Source organism: Aptenodytes forsteri, unplaced genomic scaffold (assembly GCF_000699145.1).
Source record: "Aptenodytes forsteri isolate BGI_AS27 unplaced genomic scaffold, ASM69914v1 Scaffold528, whole genome shotgun sequence".
Lineage (NCBI taxonomy): Eukaryota > Metazoa > Chordata > Aves > Sphenisciformes > Spheniscidae > Aptenodytes > Aptenodytes forsteri.
Window position 1 is genome coordinate 460,234 of NW_008794881.1, and position 13,279 is coordinate 473,512.

General features: G+C 38.6%; 1 protein-coding gene across 1 annotated transcript in view; it reads left to right on the forward strand.

Annotated features, from left to right (window-relative positions):
- The first annotated feature begins 533 nt into the window (after window positions 1-533).
- NEK4 (NIMA related kinase 4) overlaps window positions 534-13,279 on the forward strand; it is a 17,894-nt gene continuing 5,148 nt past the window's right edge. Inside the window, exons 1-13 of the mRNA XM_009274682.2 lie at window positions 534-641; window positions 4,151-4,417; window positions 5,432-5,629; window positions 6,499-6,606; window positions 7,282-7,436; window positions 8,114-8,255; window positions 9,141-9,472; window positions 9,518-9,611; window positions 10,054-10,107; window positions 10,335-10,478; window positions 11,365-11,505; window positions 11,894-11,960; window positions 12,363-12,469. Of these exons, the coding sequence (XP_009272957.1) occupies window positions 549-641; window positions 4,151-4,417; window positions 5,432-5,629; window positions 6,499-6,606; window positions 7,282-7,436; window positions 8,114-8,255; window positions 9,141-9,472; window positions 9,518-9,611; window positions 10,054-10,107; window positions 10,335-10,478; window positions 11,365-11,505; window positions 11,894-11,960; window positions 12,363-12,469 (1,902 nt within the window). The 5' untranslated portion in view covers window positions 534-548. The remainder of the gene's footprint in view (window positions 642-4,150; window positions 4,418-5,431; window positions 5,630-6,498; window positions 6,607-7,281; window positions 7,437-8,113; window positions 8,256-9,140; window positions 9,473-9,517; window positions 9,612-10,053; window positions 10,108-10,334; window positions 10,479-11,364; window positions 11,506-11,893; window positions 11,961-12,362; window positions 12,470-13,279) is intronic.

Here is a 13,279-nt window from a genome sequence, read left to right on the forward strand (position 1 = left end):
GGAGCTCCTTTTAAACCAGTGTGGAGCTTTTTAAACCAATTCTCTGCCCCATCCAAAGGTGACAGGATGGCTCTGTAGAGCAGCTGTGCTCTGCCAGGCCTCCCTGGCCACCTCACGATCCGGGGCACACGGCAGCGTGGTGGGGCCCGTTGTGGTGCTGTGGGGTGCCCACAGGGCTGTCACCGTATCCCTGTCCCCAGCCTTCCCCGGGGCTCAGCACACGGGTCTCATGGAGCAGCACGCCAAGGACCCTCGTGAGACACTGTTTTTGAGGGGTCGGCTTTGTTTCTCGGGCCGTAACAAGAGGGAAAGCCTGCCTCACACCTCCCTCAGCCTCCCTGCCCACTCTTAACATGGCCGCCTCACCCGCTTCCAAAATGGCCGCCGCAGCGACGCGGGGCGCTCGCACCATAGAGGCGTGCGACCGTCCGCTCTGCACGCCGCCACGGCGTACTCTCTGTGGCAGTGGGGAACCGTGGGCATCTCTATGGCAGCGGCGGCCGGGGGCTCCGGCCGCCAGGCACTGACCGGGCCCGGGCGGCGGGAGGATGCCTCTGGCTGCCTACTGCTTCCTCCGAGCCGTGGGGAAGGGCAGCTACGGGGAGGTGAGCCTGGTGCGGCACCAGCAGGACAGCAAGCAGGTAGCGAGGGGCTGGTCGCAGGGGAGCATGGCTGCGGCCGTGGCCTGCTGTGAGGGGAATGGCCGTGGCCTGGTCTGGGGGTGCCGCTGGGGCCGTGGCCTGGTTGGGGGGTGCGACCTGTGGCCCGGCCTTGGCGTGTGGCCCTGACGACAGCCCCGGGCGCGACCAGGGCTGTGGCCTGGTGTCGGGGTGCAGCTGTGACCGTGACCTGGTGTTGAGGTGCGACTGCAGCCACATGAGCTGGGCTTGCCCGTCGAGGTATTCCTGTTTTCCTCCCTTGTCTATGAAGACTTTTATTAAAGGTGTGGAGAAGACTCTTTTTTCCCTCCCCTTTTAATCTAAAAAAACCCAAACCCAAAACAACAAACCCCCAAAATCCTCACTTTTTATTTAAATAAAACTGCATATTGTTTTAGAATATTTTAGAATATATAATGCCTTGTTTTGGGGAGAAAAACCCAGCTTTGGTAGTCCTTTGGGTGACAGGAAAATACAGCCCGCTCTTTCTAGCATGAAGCAGAAAAGGTTGCTCTTGGCTTGTTACTGCTTGTGTATTCTCTTTAAGATGTGCACGTGTGGTGCTGCTAAAAATGATAGCAAGGATGGAAAAAACAGCTTCTGGTGTTGGCTTTCGTTGGCATCAACTCTGCTGGAGAAAGATGGGCTTTGTGTTTGCTGTATTGACTGTGGCAGAACCTGGCAGAGATTTGGTCACGTTGGAGTTGAAGTGCAAGCATTTTTTTCTTTGCCTTTTTGTTGGAAATTTGAAATAACCTGTCTTGCCTGGCCAAAGCAGATGTGTTTGATAGAAAATGCAAGAGGATAAAGAAATGGGGATGGAGAACATCCACAGAGCAGTACCACAGAAACCTTGGGTGTGAGCCTTACGCCCAAGATTTGACTAGAGATGATGGGAGAAGCGTTTGTGCCCAGCAGTGATCAGAGGGTGCGTCCTTTCCGGATAAAGGCAGGGAAGAGGCTGGAATCCAAAGACGAATCCCTACGACCTGTGGGTTGGGTAGCAGCGATGGCAGCACTTTTTCCCTCCAGGCCAGTCACCACGGTGCATAGTCCAATGTCCGCAAAAAGTTGCTAACCTTGTTGTCCTAAAAGTAAACAGTGCACTGAGGTGACTTTCAACCGTATACATGTCCTTAGATTTCACCTCTTTGTCATGCTGCTGATCGTTAACATTGGCAAGAGCCTTGCTTCCTTATCATTGTTATTTTATCTTAAATATTTGATGCGTTTTACTGTGTCTTATCTTTTGCCAACTTTTATAAACTTTCTTCTGTAGCAGGATGATTGGGATTTGTTGTTGTGGCTTTGGTGTAGTGCTACATGTTCTGTGAAAGAAATTATATTTTATTTAAGCATATTTGCTGTTAACTGAATGCTGTTTTTTTCTGGAGAAGGTCAAGTGGTTCCAAATGTTTAAAACAAAAAAAAAATTCCAATTTGTACACAATTTGGTATCAAATAAGGCGGAAGAGCATTGCAATAGACTTCATAGGAATCTTGCCAGGATAATATGCTCATTAAACCAAATGCCAGGTTTAAAGTTAGGCTATATGCAGGCTTTTTGCGTTGTGGTAGCATATCATCTAAAGACAGGTGCTGATACCAAGCTAAAAGCTTTTGGTTTCCATGCCCAAAGATACAGTTGTAGTTGGCTTGTCACATAGAACACAGTAGTTATAGCATTTCTGTTTTATTTTAAACTTCGATGATGCTGTACGCAATTAGTTTTGTTATACTCCTCTTGGGAGCTGTGCATCGTCACAGGTTATACGAATTGAGGAGCTTGTCTAATATCCAGCAGACTTCTGAAAAACAAAATCATGAGGTACTGTTGATTTCTGCATAATTGGTTCCCTTGGTATATAGGGGGCAGCCTTCCTCAACACTAATTAAATGTGCTGGACTAAATTAATAGGGCCAGCCTGGGAAGTAGACACCCTAAGCAATTGCCAAGGACACTGAAATTGAGTAAGTAAAGATTTTTTTAGATGTTTCGATTTAAAAAGCTCTTGGGTAAGAGTGGGGTCAGGTGTATACCATGGCATGATTGTTCCATGGAAAGCTGATGCCTTAAAAGGGATTACCACAAAATTTACATCAGGAAGGGGGCCAGGTCAGACCTAAATATTGGTGCTGTGTATGATGAACGTGTGCTATGGATTTTATTGTCTCATCTTCAGCTTCAGTTGTATTTTTGCTGAAACCTGAAATTCCTTAGAAATACATTTGACGTAGTACATCTTAGGGAAGTAAATAACAGCTTTCATATGTAGTTTTAAAAAATTCTAAACCCGCCTTAATACAGAATAAAAGAAATTTAGGAACGAGCGTAAGACCTTTTGGCCCTTTCAGTATGACCAAGAGTCTCTACTTCCCTGTAATAGTTCATTTCTTCTTGAATAAATTTAAGCCTACATATGCAAAAACTCATACATGCAACAGATAGTTTTAAGGCAAGTTTTAAAAAAAGTAAATTACATCTGCTTTCAGGTTTTTGAGAAAGTATTTTTTAAATGTGCCCCTAAATGAGCCAGCCTTCCAACTGCACCTCTACTTGCTACATTTCTTTTCCCGATAGAAGCTTTTTTTCCCTATTCTCCCATGGTTCACTGTTTTGTAGACTTTTTGTGCAAAGCAGTTAATCCCAAGCCAGTTCTGCCTTGGGGAGGTCTTCTGCCAGGTACAATTTTTTAAAGAAAAGAATGAACAGACCTGAAAAGCTCAGCAGCATTATTTTGTGTGTTCAGAAATTCAGCTCTATTAGGTATTTCTTGTGAATATGACAATGGGGAATTTGTAATCTAAGCCTTGAAACTGAGATTTTTAACAACTTTTTTGGTCTTCAAATGTATGATCTGTGTTTCCCAAAGTTGTGAGATGTTATTTTTTGAGTTTCTCTTTTTTTTACAAAGAACATATGTTTCATTTCTGAAGAAGTGAAAGGAAAAGTCCACTTTTCCTTAAAATAAAATGAAAGGAGTTGGGTTTGGTTTTCTAACAGGGAAGAGCAAAATAAGTCTAGCCAGATGACTTTTATCTAACATGTCCATTGTCATTTTTTGCATATGACTGCATACTTTCCTTAATGTTGTTATATTTTTTAAAGTTACTATTGAAATGGCCCATTTTGAGAGTAACTGTGTTGCACAAACAGGTATTTCAGGCTTAAGAGATGAATGATAAATACGCATTTAAAATGAGAGTAGGGGAAGAAAGATAAATGTGAACATTAGTCAAAAGAAAGCAAAACACCACAAAATTCCTGTGCAGAGTTTTATTCAGGTAGATGAATAGAATAGCCACACCTGTTCCATTTTTACGGCATAATGGTAGAAATGATGTATAACTGCTAGACAAATTGCAGTCTCCATATAGAATAATGTGTGGAGACTTCAAATACTGTATTTCCATTAGATTTGGGGAATTTCCTAGGGCTTCTGCATAGTTACTTTCACCTCTCATGATATACTTTACAATTTCTTTTACAGTATGTCATCAAAAAGTTAAATCTTAAAAATGCTTCCAACCGAGAGAGGAAAGCAGCAGAACAAGAGGCACAGTTGTTATCCCAGTTGAAACATCCGAACATAGTCACCTACAGAGAGTCCTGGCAGGGGGAAGATGGCCTGTTATATATTGTTATGGGCTTCTGCGAGGGAGGAGATCTGTATCACAAACTTAAAGAGCAGAAGGGCAAACTTTTGCCTGAGAACCAGGTGGTGGAGTGGTTTGTCCAGATTGCCATGGCACTGCAGGTAAAATAAAGTATAACTTTGTCATCTTCAGATATAAATTTAATTTGGCTCTTTCTGCATTTATAAATTCCACAGTTAGGCTGCAGACTTTGAATTCCAGTTTGGCTGGGTTAGCATCTAAATACAATGGTTATTAGTACATTAAAAATGTTCACAGGTCATTGCAGTCGAATTAACTATTTTAGGTAAGAAATTGCTATCATATTTTATGCCTACACCTCTGTATCACAGCAGACAGTGGTAACCTCCAGGGTGTTTGCAATTCTAGTCTGAAATGCTTCTCTGGTTTGAAAGTTTAGATTAAATTTACAAAATGTAGTTTAAAAAAAAAAAAGCAGATTATTTCAGAAGCATATTGTGTTCTGTGGTTTTGCTGGTGTTTTTAATGGTAAATTTAAACTACTAATTCATCATTTCTATTAAATCTGATCTCACTGTTGAAATTTAGTAATTGGAGGTTATCAAACTTCATAGACAATTGTAGTAATAAAGACTGGCTATAAACGTTAACAATAAGAAATAGGACACAAAATTCTATCTTAAAGTTGCCTGTTGTGATCAGACATGCACAAGTCTACTGTACTGCCTGTTCTTGTTTATTATAAGACTAATTTTCTTTCCTGTTTACACAAAGATCACATTGTATTTTCCACTGAAATTTTATACTTAAGACTAAGAAATGATTGTCAAGAAATGGAGGCAGCAGAAAGTGACGTAAAGTCTGAGTCTTAACTTTACATTTTTATTTCCTCTTTTCTGCTGGCTTGTTAGAGTCACACAGGGAGATTTCGCTAAAGCAGTGCCAAAGTTTGAGTCCGTGCCTATATCAGTCATTCTTAATGTTAATTCACTAATGCTGTCTTTAGCAGGGGCACTCCTGACTTTGATAGTGATGTACGTGTCTTTTCTGCGTTTTTATTTTCCTTCTTTGACTTGTGTAGTGTGATTTTACTTTTCGGTGTAGAAGAACTAATTAGGAGTTACTTAACTCTACTTATATGTTTTTTCCCCTAGTATTTACATGAAAAGCACATTCTGCACAGAGATCTTAAAACTCAAAATGTTTTTCTGACACGAACAAATATAATCAAGGTGGGTGACCTGGGAATAGCCAGAGTGTTGGAAAACCAATACGACATGGCCAGCACTCTCATAGGCACACCATACTACATGAGCCCTGAACTCTTTTCTAACAAACCCTACAACTACAAGGTAGAGTATGTTAATGCAAATGTTGTTTCTACTTTGTTAGGCAACTTATTTTTGTTTGTCTAAGAAATTTACAATCTTACCTATTGTTTTTAATTTCTTACTGCTTCCCACTCTTCTTAATGTTCCCAAAGACCAAACAAAAAAACTAGGGGAGAGATTTGCAGGGACCTTTGTTTCTGGAACTGTATTTGCTGCAGTAGGTGGGAATTCATAGCATGTGATAAGTTATCACAGCCAAGGTGTTCAGCGCACTGCCTGTACCTATCACAGCATGCCAATGTAAACAAAAATATCAGTCTATGTTAGATAGCTGCGTTTTCTAAATTTATTATATAACAGACAGGAAGCTTTATACTCAAAAGTCTGTATTAGACATAACAGCAGCATTAAAAAAAAAGAAATTTTAAGTAGAGAAATAAGCAGTGTTGCTGTGAATTTAAAATAACAAAATAAAGCAAACGTGCTCTTGTATACCTGTTTGCTGCAAACTACACGCACCATAAATACGAGTGTCTACAATGAGCAAGAGCTGAGGGGAAGCTGTTCTTCCAATGAAAAGTCAAAATATTTTCATTTGACAGTTAGAACCAATATTGTACTTAAAAAGAAAACAAACAAAAAAACCCACAAACACCAACTTTCTACACTTCTTTTCAGAAAAATCTGGTGATATTTGGAAGAAAATAATTCAGTTGATCAAAATTTAAAATAAAAGAGTGAGACTGAAGCCAGAAGTTTGCAATGGAGTTTGGTCTTAATTAGTTTATTGTCATTAAAGGCCTCTTTCAAAGCAGGTGACTAAGTCTGGAGATAAAAACTTCTACAATTAATAAAAAGTTCCCAAAACTTTTTTTTTTCCCTTTTTTCAGTCTGATGTTTGGGCATTAGGCTGCTGCGTTTATGAAATGGCTACACTGAAACATGCCTTTAATGCTAAAGACATGAACTCTTTGGTTTATCGAATTATTGAAGGAAAGGTAAAAACTTCTAAAATTTTTTTTTATCTGTGCTTGGATTTTCTGTCTAGAACTTGAGATTATCTTTTCCAATCAGAAATATTACATGGAGTTAAAAATATTTTGCATGTTACATGCATCATCATATATGTTGTAAGACTGGTATTTCATGGCGCGGTGTATAATGTAATATCAGACCCAGGGAGTTATTTGTTTGTAGATATTGCTAGAGCTTCTTGTTACCCTTTTGTGTAACTAGTATATTGATTAATTTTCAAAGTTCTGAGATGACTGACTTTCTTAATTTGCTTCTGGTTTAAACATTATGCAAAGAATTAAATCACTGTCCATGTGATGCCACTTTCCTGTTAGGTAAGACTAGCTTATTTAAGTATCTGTCTTGCTTTGGCATATAATGAAGTTAACATGGACTTATTTTATATAAATTTTTAAGCCTATTCACAGAACTTTAACTGCTGACATTAATAAAAAATTATGAACAGTTCTTAGACAAAACACTTAAAATTTTTATATTCTGTTTGATGCTAAGCACTTGGGTAACTTTCAGCATATGAACAATGGGACTTTTTTATGCAAAGTATGTAGCTGAATGTAACTGTCATACATAAATAACCTAGCAGTAGCCCCTATTGACAAATATGTTAAATAATATCAGACTTCCCTTTCTTTTTACAGTTACCACCCATGCCAAAGGATTACAGCCCACAGTTGGTAGAAATAATACGAACTATGCTCAGTAAAAAACCTGAGGAAAGACCTAGTGTAAAAAGCATACTACGCCAGCCATATATCAAGCACCAAATTTCTTTGTTTTTGGAAGCCACGAAGGCGTAAGATATTTTCATTTGAGTGATTCTGTGTGAATTATTCATGTTACTGTCGTCTTTGTTTTACAACTTTTCCTATTTTTTGTTTCAGGATAAAATTAGTTCTGTTACGTGCAGTTACAAAGCATATGAACATATAAGTTTCTTTAGATTCTTTGAGAAATAGGAGGAAATTAGAATGGAAGCTAGGTTTTTCTGCAAATGCAGAATAAAACTGTGTAATGGTTAAGACTGCACAGCTTATTCAGAGAGTTTAAAAAAAAAAAAAAGTAGCACCAGTGTTTTCAAGGAAGTGATACGAAATACACATCTTTCCATATGGTTCTTTGAGGCCATTTATCAGCTGAGAGTTGTAACGCCATGGTGCTTTTGATATTCACTGATATATTTTTTCTTTGTCAGGTTTAGTCAATTATTTTACTGCTTCCAGATAGGACTGATCTTGGTGCTATGCAGAACAAGTGTACATTGCTGGCAGAGTCTGAATGGTGTTTTTAAGCTCCTTTTATAGAGATGAAAATGAGTATGTTGTGCACAGTCTGTTGAGAAAGCCCAGTATCTTATACTCTCTGTATGTAAGCTGTTTAGTGGAGTGGATTTTTTTAATTAGTATAATCTAAAGAAATATCTTAAGGTCTTGTTGATGGTGATTGAATGAGCAACTTTTATTTTCTTTGCAGGAAGGCAGCCAGAAGTCAGAAGAAAACAGTGAATTCTAAACCTAAAGATCCTTGTTCTGTGGTATTAGTAAAGAATGAATCTCATAGCAGGAATGTTACACACCAAAACCACTCCTTTGAGCAAGCCAGGAAATACAAAGTTGTGAGATATATATCTTTTTTTTTTTTTTTTTTTAAGAAAAAGCAAAACCCACTTGCTTTTTCTAGAGAAAAAACTCAGTTTTATAAGAAGTGCCTTGAGCATTCGTGAGAACATAGATCTGTTTCCTAGCAATGTGTAAAATTCATATTAAGGAAGGAATTGTGTTTAGGCAAGAGTGGAAGTAAATAAACAGTTGTGGGTCTAAAAAAACAAAAAACAAACCTAATTGCAATGACTTAACTATAAGATGCTAGCTAAACAACAACCGGTTTTTCATTTGTGGGTAACTATGAATTTCTCATGGAGTATTTGAGTTCAAATATTTTTTCAAATATTTGATGACAAGCGGTAATCATTTTTAAATATATGGTTTTGACTGGAAAAAACTAATTATAGTTACAACCAAAAATTGTTTATTGTTGGAATTCTTTCCATTGGTTAGAACAAATCTTTTGTAATGGTTAATCTTGTGCATGCTTTTTATTTTCTGTAATGAGTCTGCTATTGTGGGTTTAAGCTTTCATTGCTGAAATACTGAATGTATATGGTGTAGTACATCTTAAAAACTGTTGGTACTTGTTGGCTCCTCCCTTATGGAAGAGCCAAGGGAGCACAATTTTTCTTTCATGGTCCTGGTGAAAAGTAGGTGTACTGCATGTGTATGAACCAATGCCTGAAATATGTCATTTGCAAATGCAGCCTGTATCTGTTTAAAAATGAGGGTTGCGGCTTTTTTTGGGCTCTTAGTTTGTAATTGATAATAATTTCATTGCAGTTTATGTACTCTGGTATGTTAATGATTTTCCTCTGGTGCTTAGAGTATTCTTACCTTTTGGGTATTGTGCACATATGAAATTCATTTTTTTGTTTTCCTTTTAATTCTAGAGTGAAGACGACTGCATTATCAAATACAAAGCCACCAAATTTTGTCCCTCGGAGAAACCAGCTGTTGAATTGGAAAGAAAACCAAGCAATAATGATTTGAACAACCTGGCAGACTCCTTAGCTACAGTTAGTGAAGTGAATATTGATATCTTACCATCTGAAAGAATGAAGTGTGGAAGTGAGAAGTGTGGCAGCGAGCATATTCCAGAGAATAATAAAGCAAAGTATTTAAATGTTCCAGGGAATTCTAAAATAACATCCACTAGCCGACCAGTTAAGGAAGATGGACTACAGCAAAGAGCAAAGCAAGCTTTTAAAGCTGAAAATGTCGAGTCTTCCTCGACATCTTCAACATCTTCCTCGACATCTTCAACAAGACAACAGCAGTCTTCTGTTGATGCTATAGAAGAAGATGGTGAAACTTTGAAACTCCTGCAGCCTGCATCAAAAGACCAGAAGCAAACTGACCTGGTAATGCATTTATGCTTACTTGAAATAGACTTTGAAATAGATTTAACTAATGGCCAGCTCTTAAAAATATAGAGAGCTGCTGCAGGTCGTCTTCTGTCAAAGTAGGATGCTACTGATGCAATTATTGAGATGCTTAAGTAGTTAGGAGCCTTGGCTTCAGATTTGCAAAGGCAACATGGTGAAGTAGTTTTATGCTTGCATCTAGATGATGGAAACTCTGTTTTTACAGGGAACAATAATTTTCTTTTCCAGCTGAGAAGAGAGATGGTACTAATAGTTTTGTAACTTCTTTGTTCTGTGTTCTAAATAGGCCTGGCTAATCTTGAGTTGGTCCTGATTTGGATGGGGAGGTAATAGGTGGTGATTGTCTTTTCATTGCATTTTGGTCTACAATGAGATTTTCGTACACACTTTTCTAATGAGAAATCGTTATCTATTGTAGAGCTTGGATTCTACTGAAAAGCTGCTAGCACCATTTGTTCCTGTTGTAATTCAAGTAAGTGTCCTTCTTTGAAGGTTTAGTAGCTTAAAAATGCTGGTACAGCGGGTATTTTTTCTAACTGCCTATCAAATAAGAGTTTATTGTGGCTGTAACTGTGATATGTTAAGGTGGATGCAGTCCAAATAGTAAAGTGGCCTGTGTTGATTTCTTTTTAAAAAGTGTGTATGTGTAAATCTGGAAATAGCATGTCTACGTTTTTAAAAAATACTTTTACTTATTAGGATGACATCTGTCATGGAGCTTCAGGAGTTGCTCAGGAAAAAATTACCTCCCACTTGCAGCCTCATAGTTCTATCAGTGAACCCTCTCTCTCACGGCAGCGACGGCAGAAGAAAAGAGAGCTAGCTGAAGTCTGTTCAGAGAAGGTGCAGATACTCAAAAAATAGTTCTCTTTCCTTTAAGACTCCTGCTTTTTTACTCTTTAAAAATGGGACCTATTTTTTTAAAAAGGGTGGGGCTTTTTATGCTGTTCTTGTTTCATGTGTATCTGTATAACTTCATTGGTAACAAAATGCAGAACACTCAAGATGTCCTTTAGAAGCAGTCACTGTAAATCTTTGAAAATCTCAATAACCCTCGCAAGTGTGAGGTGGGTGTGCCAGATGGGTGCAAGGAAACACAGTGAACTGTGGGTTTTGCCTTTGCTGTGCTACAGTCTTTCCCAGCAATTTCCATCAGGACTTCTCACTGTTTCAGAGGTGACTACAGAATATATAGCAGTACTTTTCCTGACTGTTGTGGATAAGGCCACTTGTAGCGAGTAGTAGATTACTAGTATTTTAGAACAGACACATGTAATGGCTGCCCTGAGCTTATGAGTGCAAACTTGAGGAAGAAAATCTTGGCCCTTACACACGCACATAAGATAGGGCTCCTATCAATGCTTCCACACTGAGCAGAGAGATTTCTTTGGGGAAAGGCACCGGCTATGCAAGGATAGAGAAGAGGGTGATGGGTTTTCAGTATGATATCCTATTTTTCTCTTGGATTTTGCTATTTGAGGGTGGGAACAGTTGTTGCAAAAGCATTGGCTCAAAAATAGTCTGGGAGGAGGGGGACAAGATGTAGAGATGGGGAGAAGGGAAGTGGAAGCAAGCAGAGGTGTGGAGAGGGAGGGGAGATGTGAGGAGGTTACAGTAGGATCCAAAACCTCTGGTATCCAGCCTTACCATGCAAGAGTGTCTTCTAGATTGCAGAGTACTTTAACTTTTAATAAAAAAGGTATAAATTCTTGCTCCCTTCTCTTTCCAGTTCAGAGCAGCTGCTCCTCGGCCTTTACCTTTTCCTTTGGATGTGAACGCAAAGACAACACAGAGGTGTGCAGAGCAGCATCCTGCTGAGGTCTCTGAATCTGTAAATAGCACCAAAACCAGTCAAGTTGCCATTTCAAAGGTTAGTGCTGAATACTGTGTCAGCTTATTTTTGTCTCTCGTTCCTTCTGAGCAGTTTGTTCTCTGAGTGTAGGCACAGTGAGTAAAGAAATGTATAGTAGCTTCCTACCTAATGGAAGTCCTGTCAAGCACCCGGTCAGCGTGGGATAAGAAGCTGCCTTGCTGAACCAGGGAGGTCAGAATCTCCTTTTCTAGAGTGCCTATTAGTCTCATTGACCAAGACTGTTTTGTGATAAATAATTAAGCATTTGTTAGAAGATCAGAAGGTCTACTCTCTAATAGCTCTCTCTTCCATGTCAGTTGAGAAGGATTTTTTGCTTTATAGGTGATTAGATAACAAAAGCTATTGTGATGATTGCTAATTAATACCAAATTAACTTCTTTTGAAGGAACGGCCCTTGTCAGCAAGAGAACGAAGGAGGCTGAAACAGTTTCGGGACGAGATGTTTCCCTCTGGTAATTTTTATGTTTGCATGTTAACATTCTATGTATAAGTAGGCTAATAACTTCTTTGTGAAGAAATTCTAACTTGCTGTCTGTTCTTCACTAACACCTTCAGAAAGATGCTCGAAGGGTCTAGTTCTGTGTTAAATAAAAATTTCTGTTAACATGTCTGTATTTTTCTGCTTCTTATTCAGTTATGGTCAGTTGTGTTTAGTGGTGACAACTTGTCTTTGAAATGTACACGAAGCGCAGAATATACACCTTTCAGATAGAAGCTTCAGTGTTTTCTCTTAGCAGAATACCTACCTGCCTGTCTTCTGCCAGGTGATAGACTTTTTCTTGCATGAGCATGAAACTAATTCAAAATAAATGCAGCTAAGTTTTATAAATATTGTAAAAATGTCATCCTTCCAGTGATTCCAGCAAGACGAACGTCAAATAGTGCAGTAGTTGAAGCAAAATCACATATGGAAAATCATGTTAAAGTTGCTCAGTCCTCATCAGATCCCAGTATTTCTCAGGTAAACTGGGGTCATCTGCTTTTGAAATATTTAAATGCAGGCACAATTTGGGAAGAAAGTGATATTTAAAAAAAAATAAATCTATGTGTGGAAGAAACTCTCAGTCAATAAGAGCGCATAGTTCTCTGTAAATATTGCTTTATAAGTCCTGGGTAGAGTACAGATCTCTAATCCACCCTTTTGTTTGGCTAGATCAGTTTAAAATTCCAGGCTCACTGTGCATTTTCACTCCGCTTGTCAGAGATGAAAACTAGGGATCTCTTACTGATTGTTATGGGCTCTCTAAATCGCAGTGTTTATTTTATTTTGGAAGGGAAAAAGTTTATCCTGAATTATGCTTTAGTTACAGATCAATAGTCTGCTTTAAATTTCTATTAACAATATGCTACCTTCAGCCTGGTACATCTAATTTTGCTTTGATAATGGTATTTGAACATTTTTATTTTTTTGATCTGTAGTCATGTTAAGTGCATACATTCATGTGCTGGCAATAAGGAATAGTTGCTAGAGGAAAAGTGAATAGTTTCTGTTAACGTTCTCTTCCTTGTCTAATTAGGAAGTCTTTTTTTAAGGTCTTAAACATACATTTGACAATCTTCTGCAACATCAGGGGAACGTTATTAATACCAATAAATGCAGAAGAGTAACAGTGAAGAAATTTTAGTCTGAAATTCGAAGTGTGGGCTCTATTTTCCTCAGCCCAGCACTTGCATGGAAAGTGTTTTGCATGTTTTACCTACGTGTGTATGCTTATAACTGGTATCTAAATGCAAAAACTTCATCTGCATTCACAAACTGAGATTACAGAAG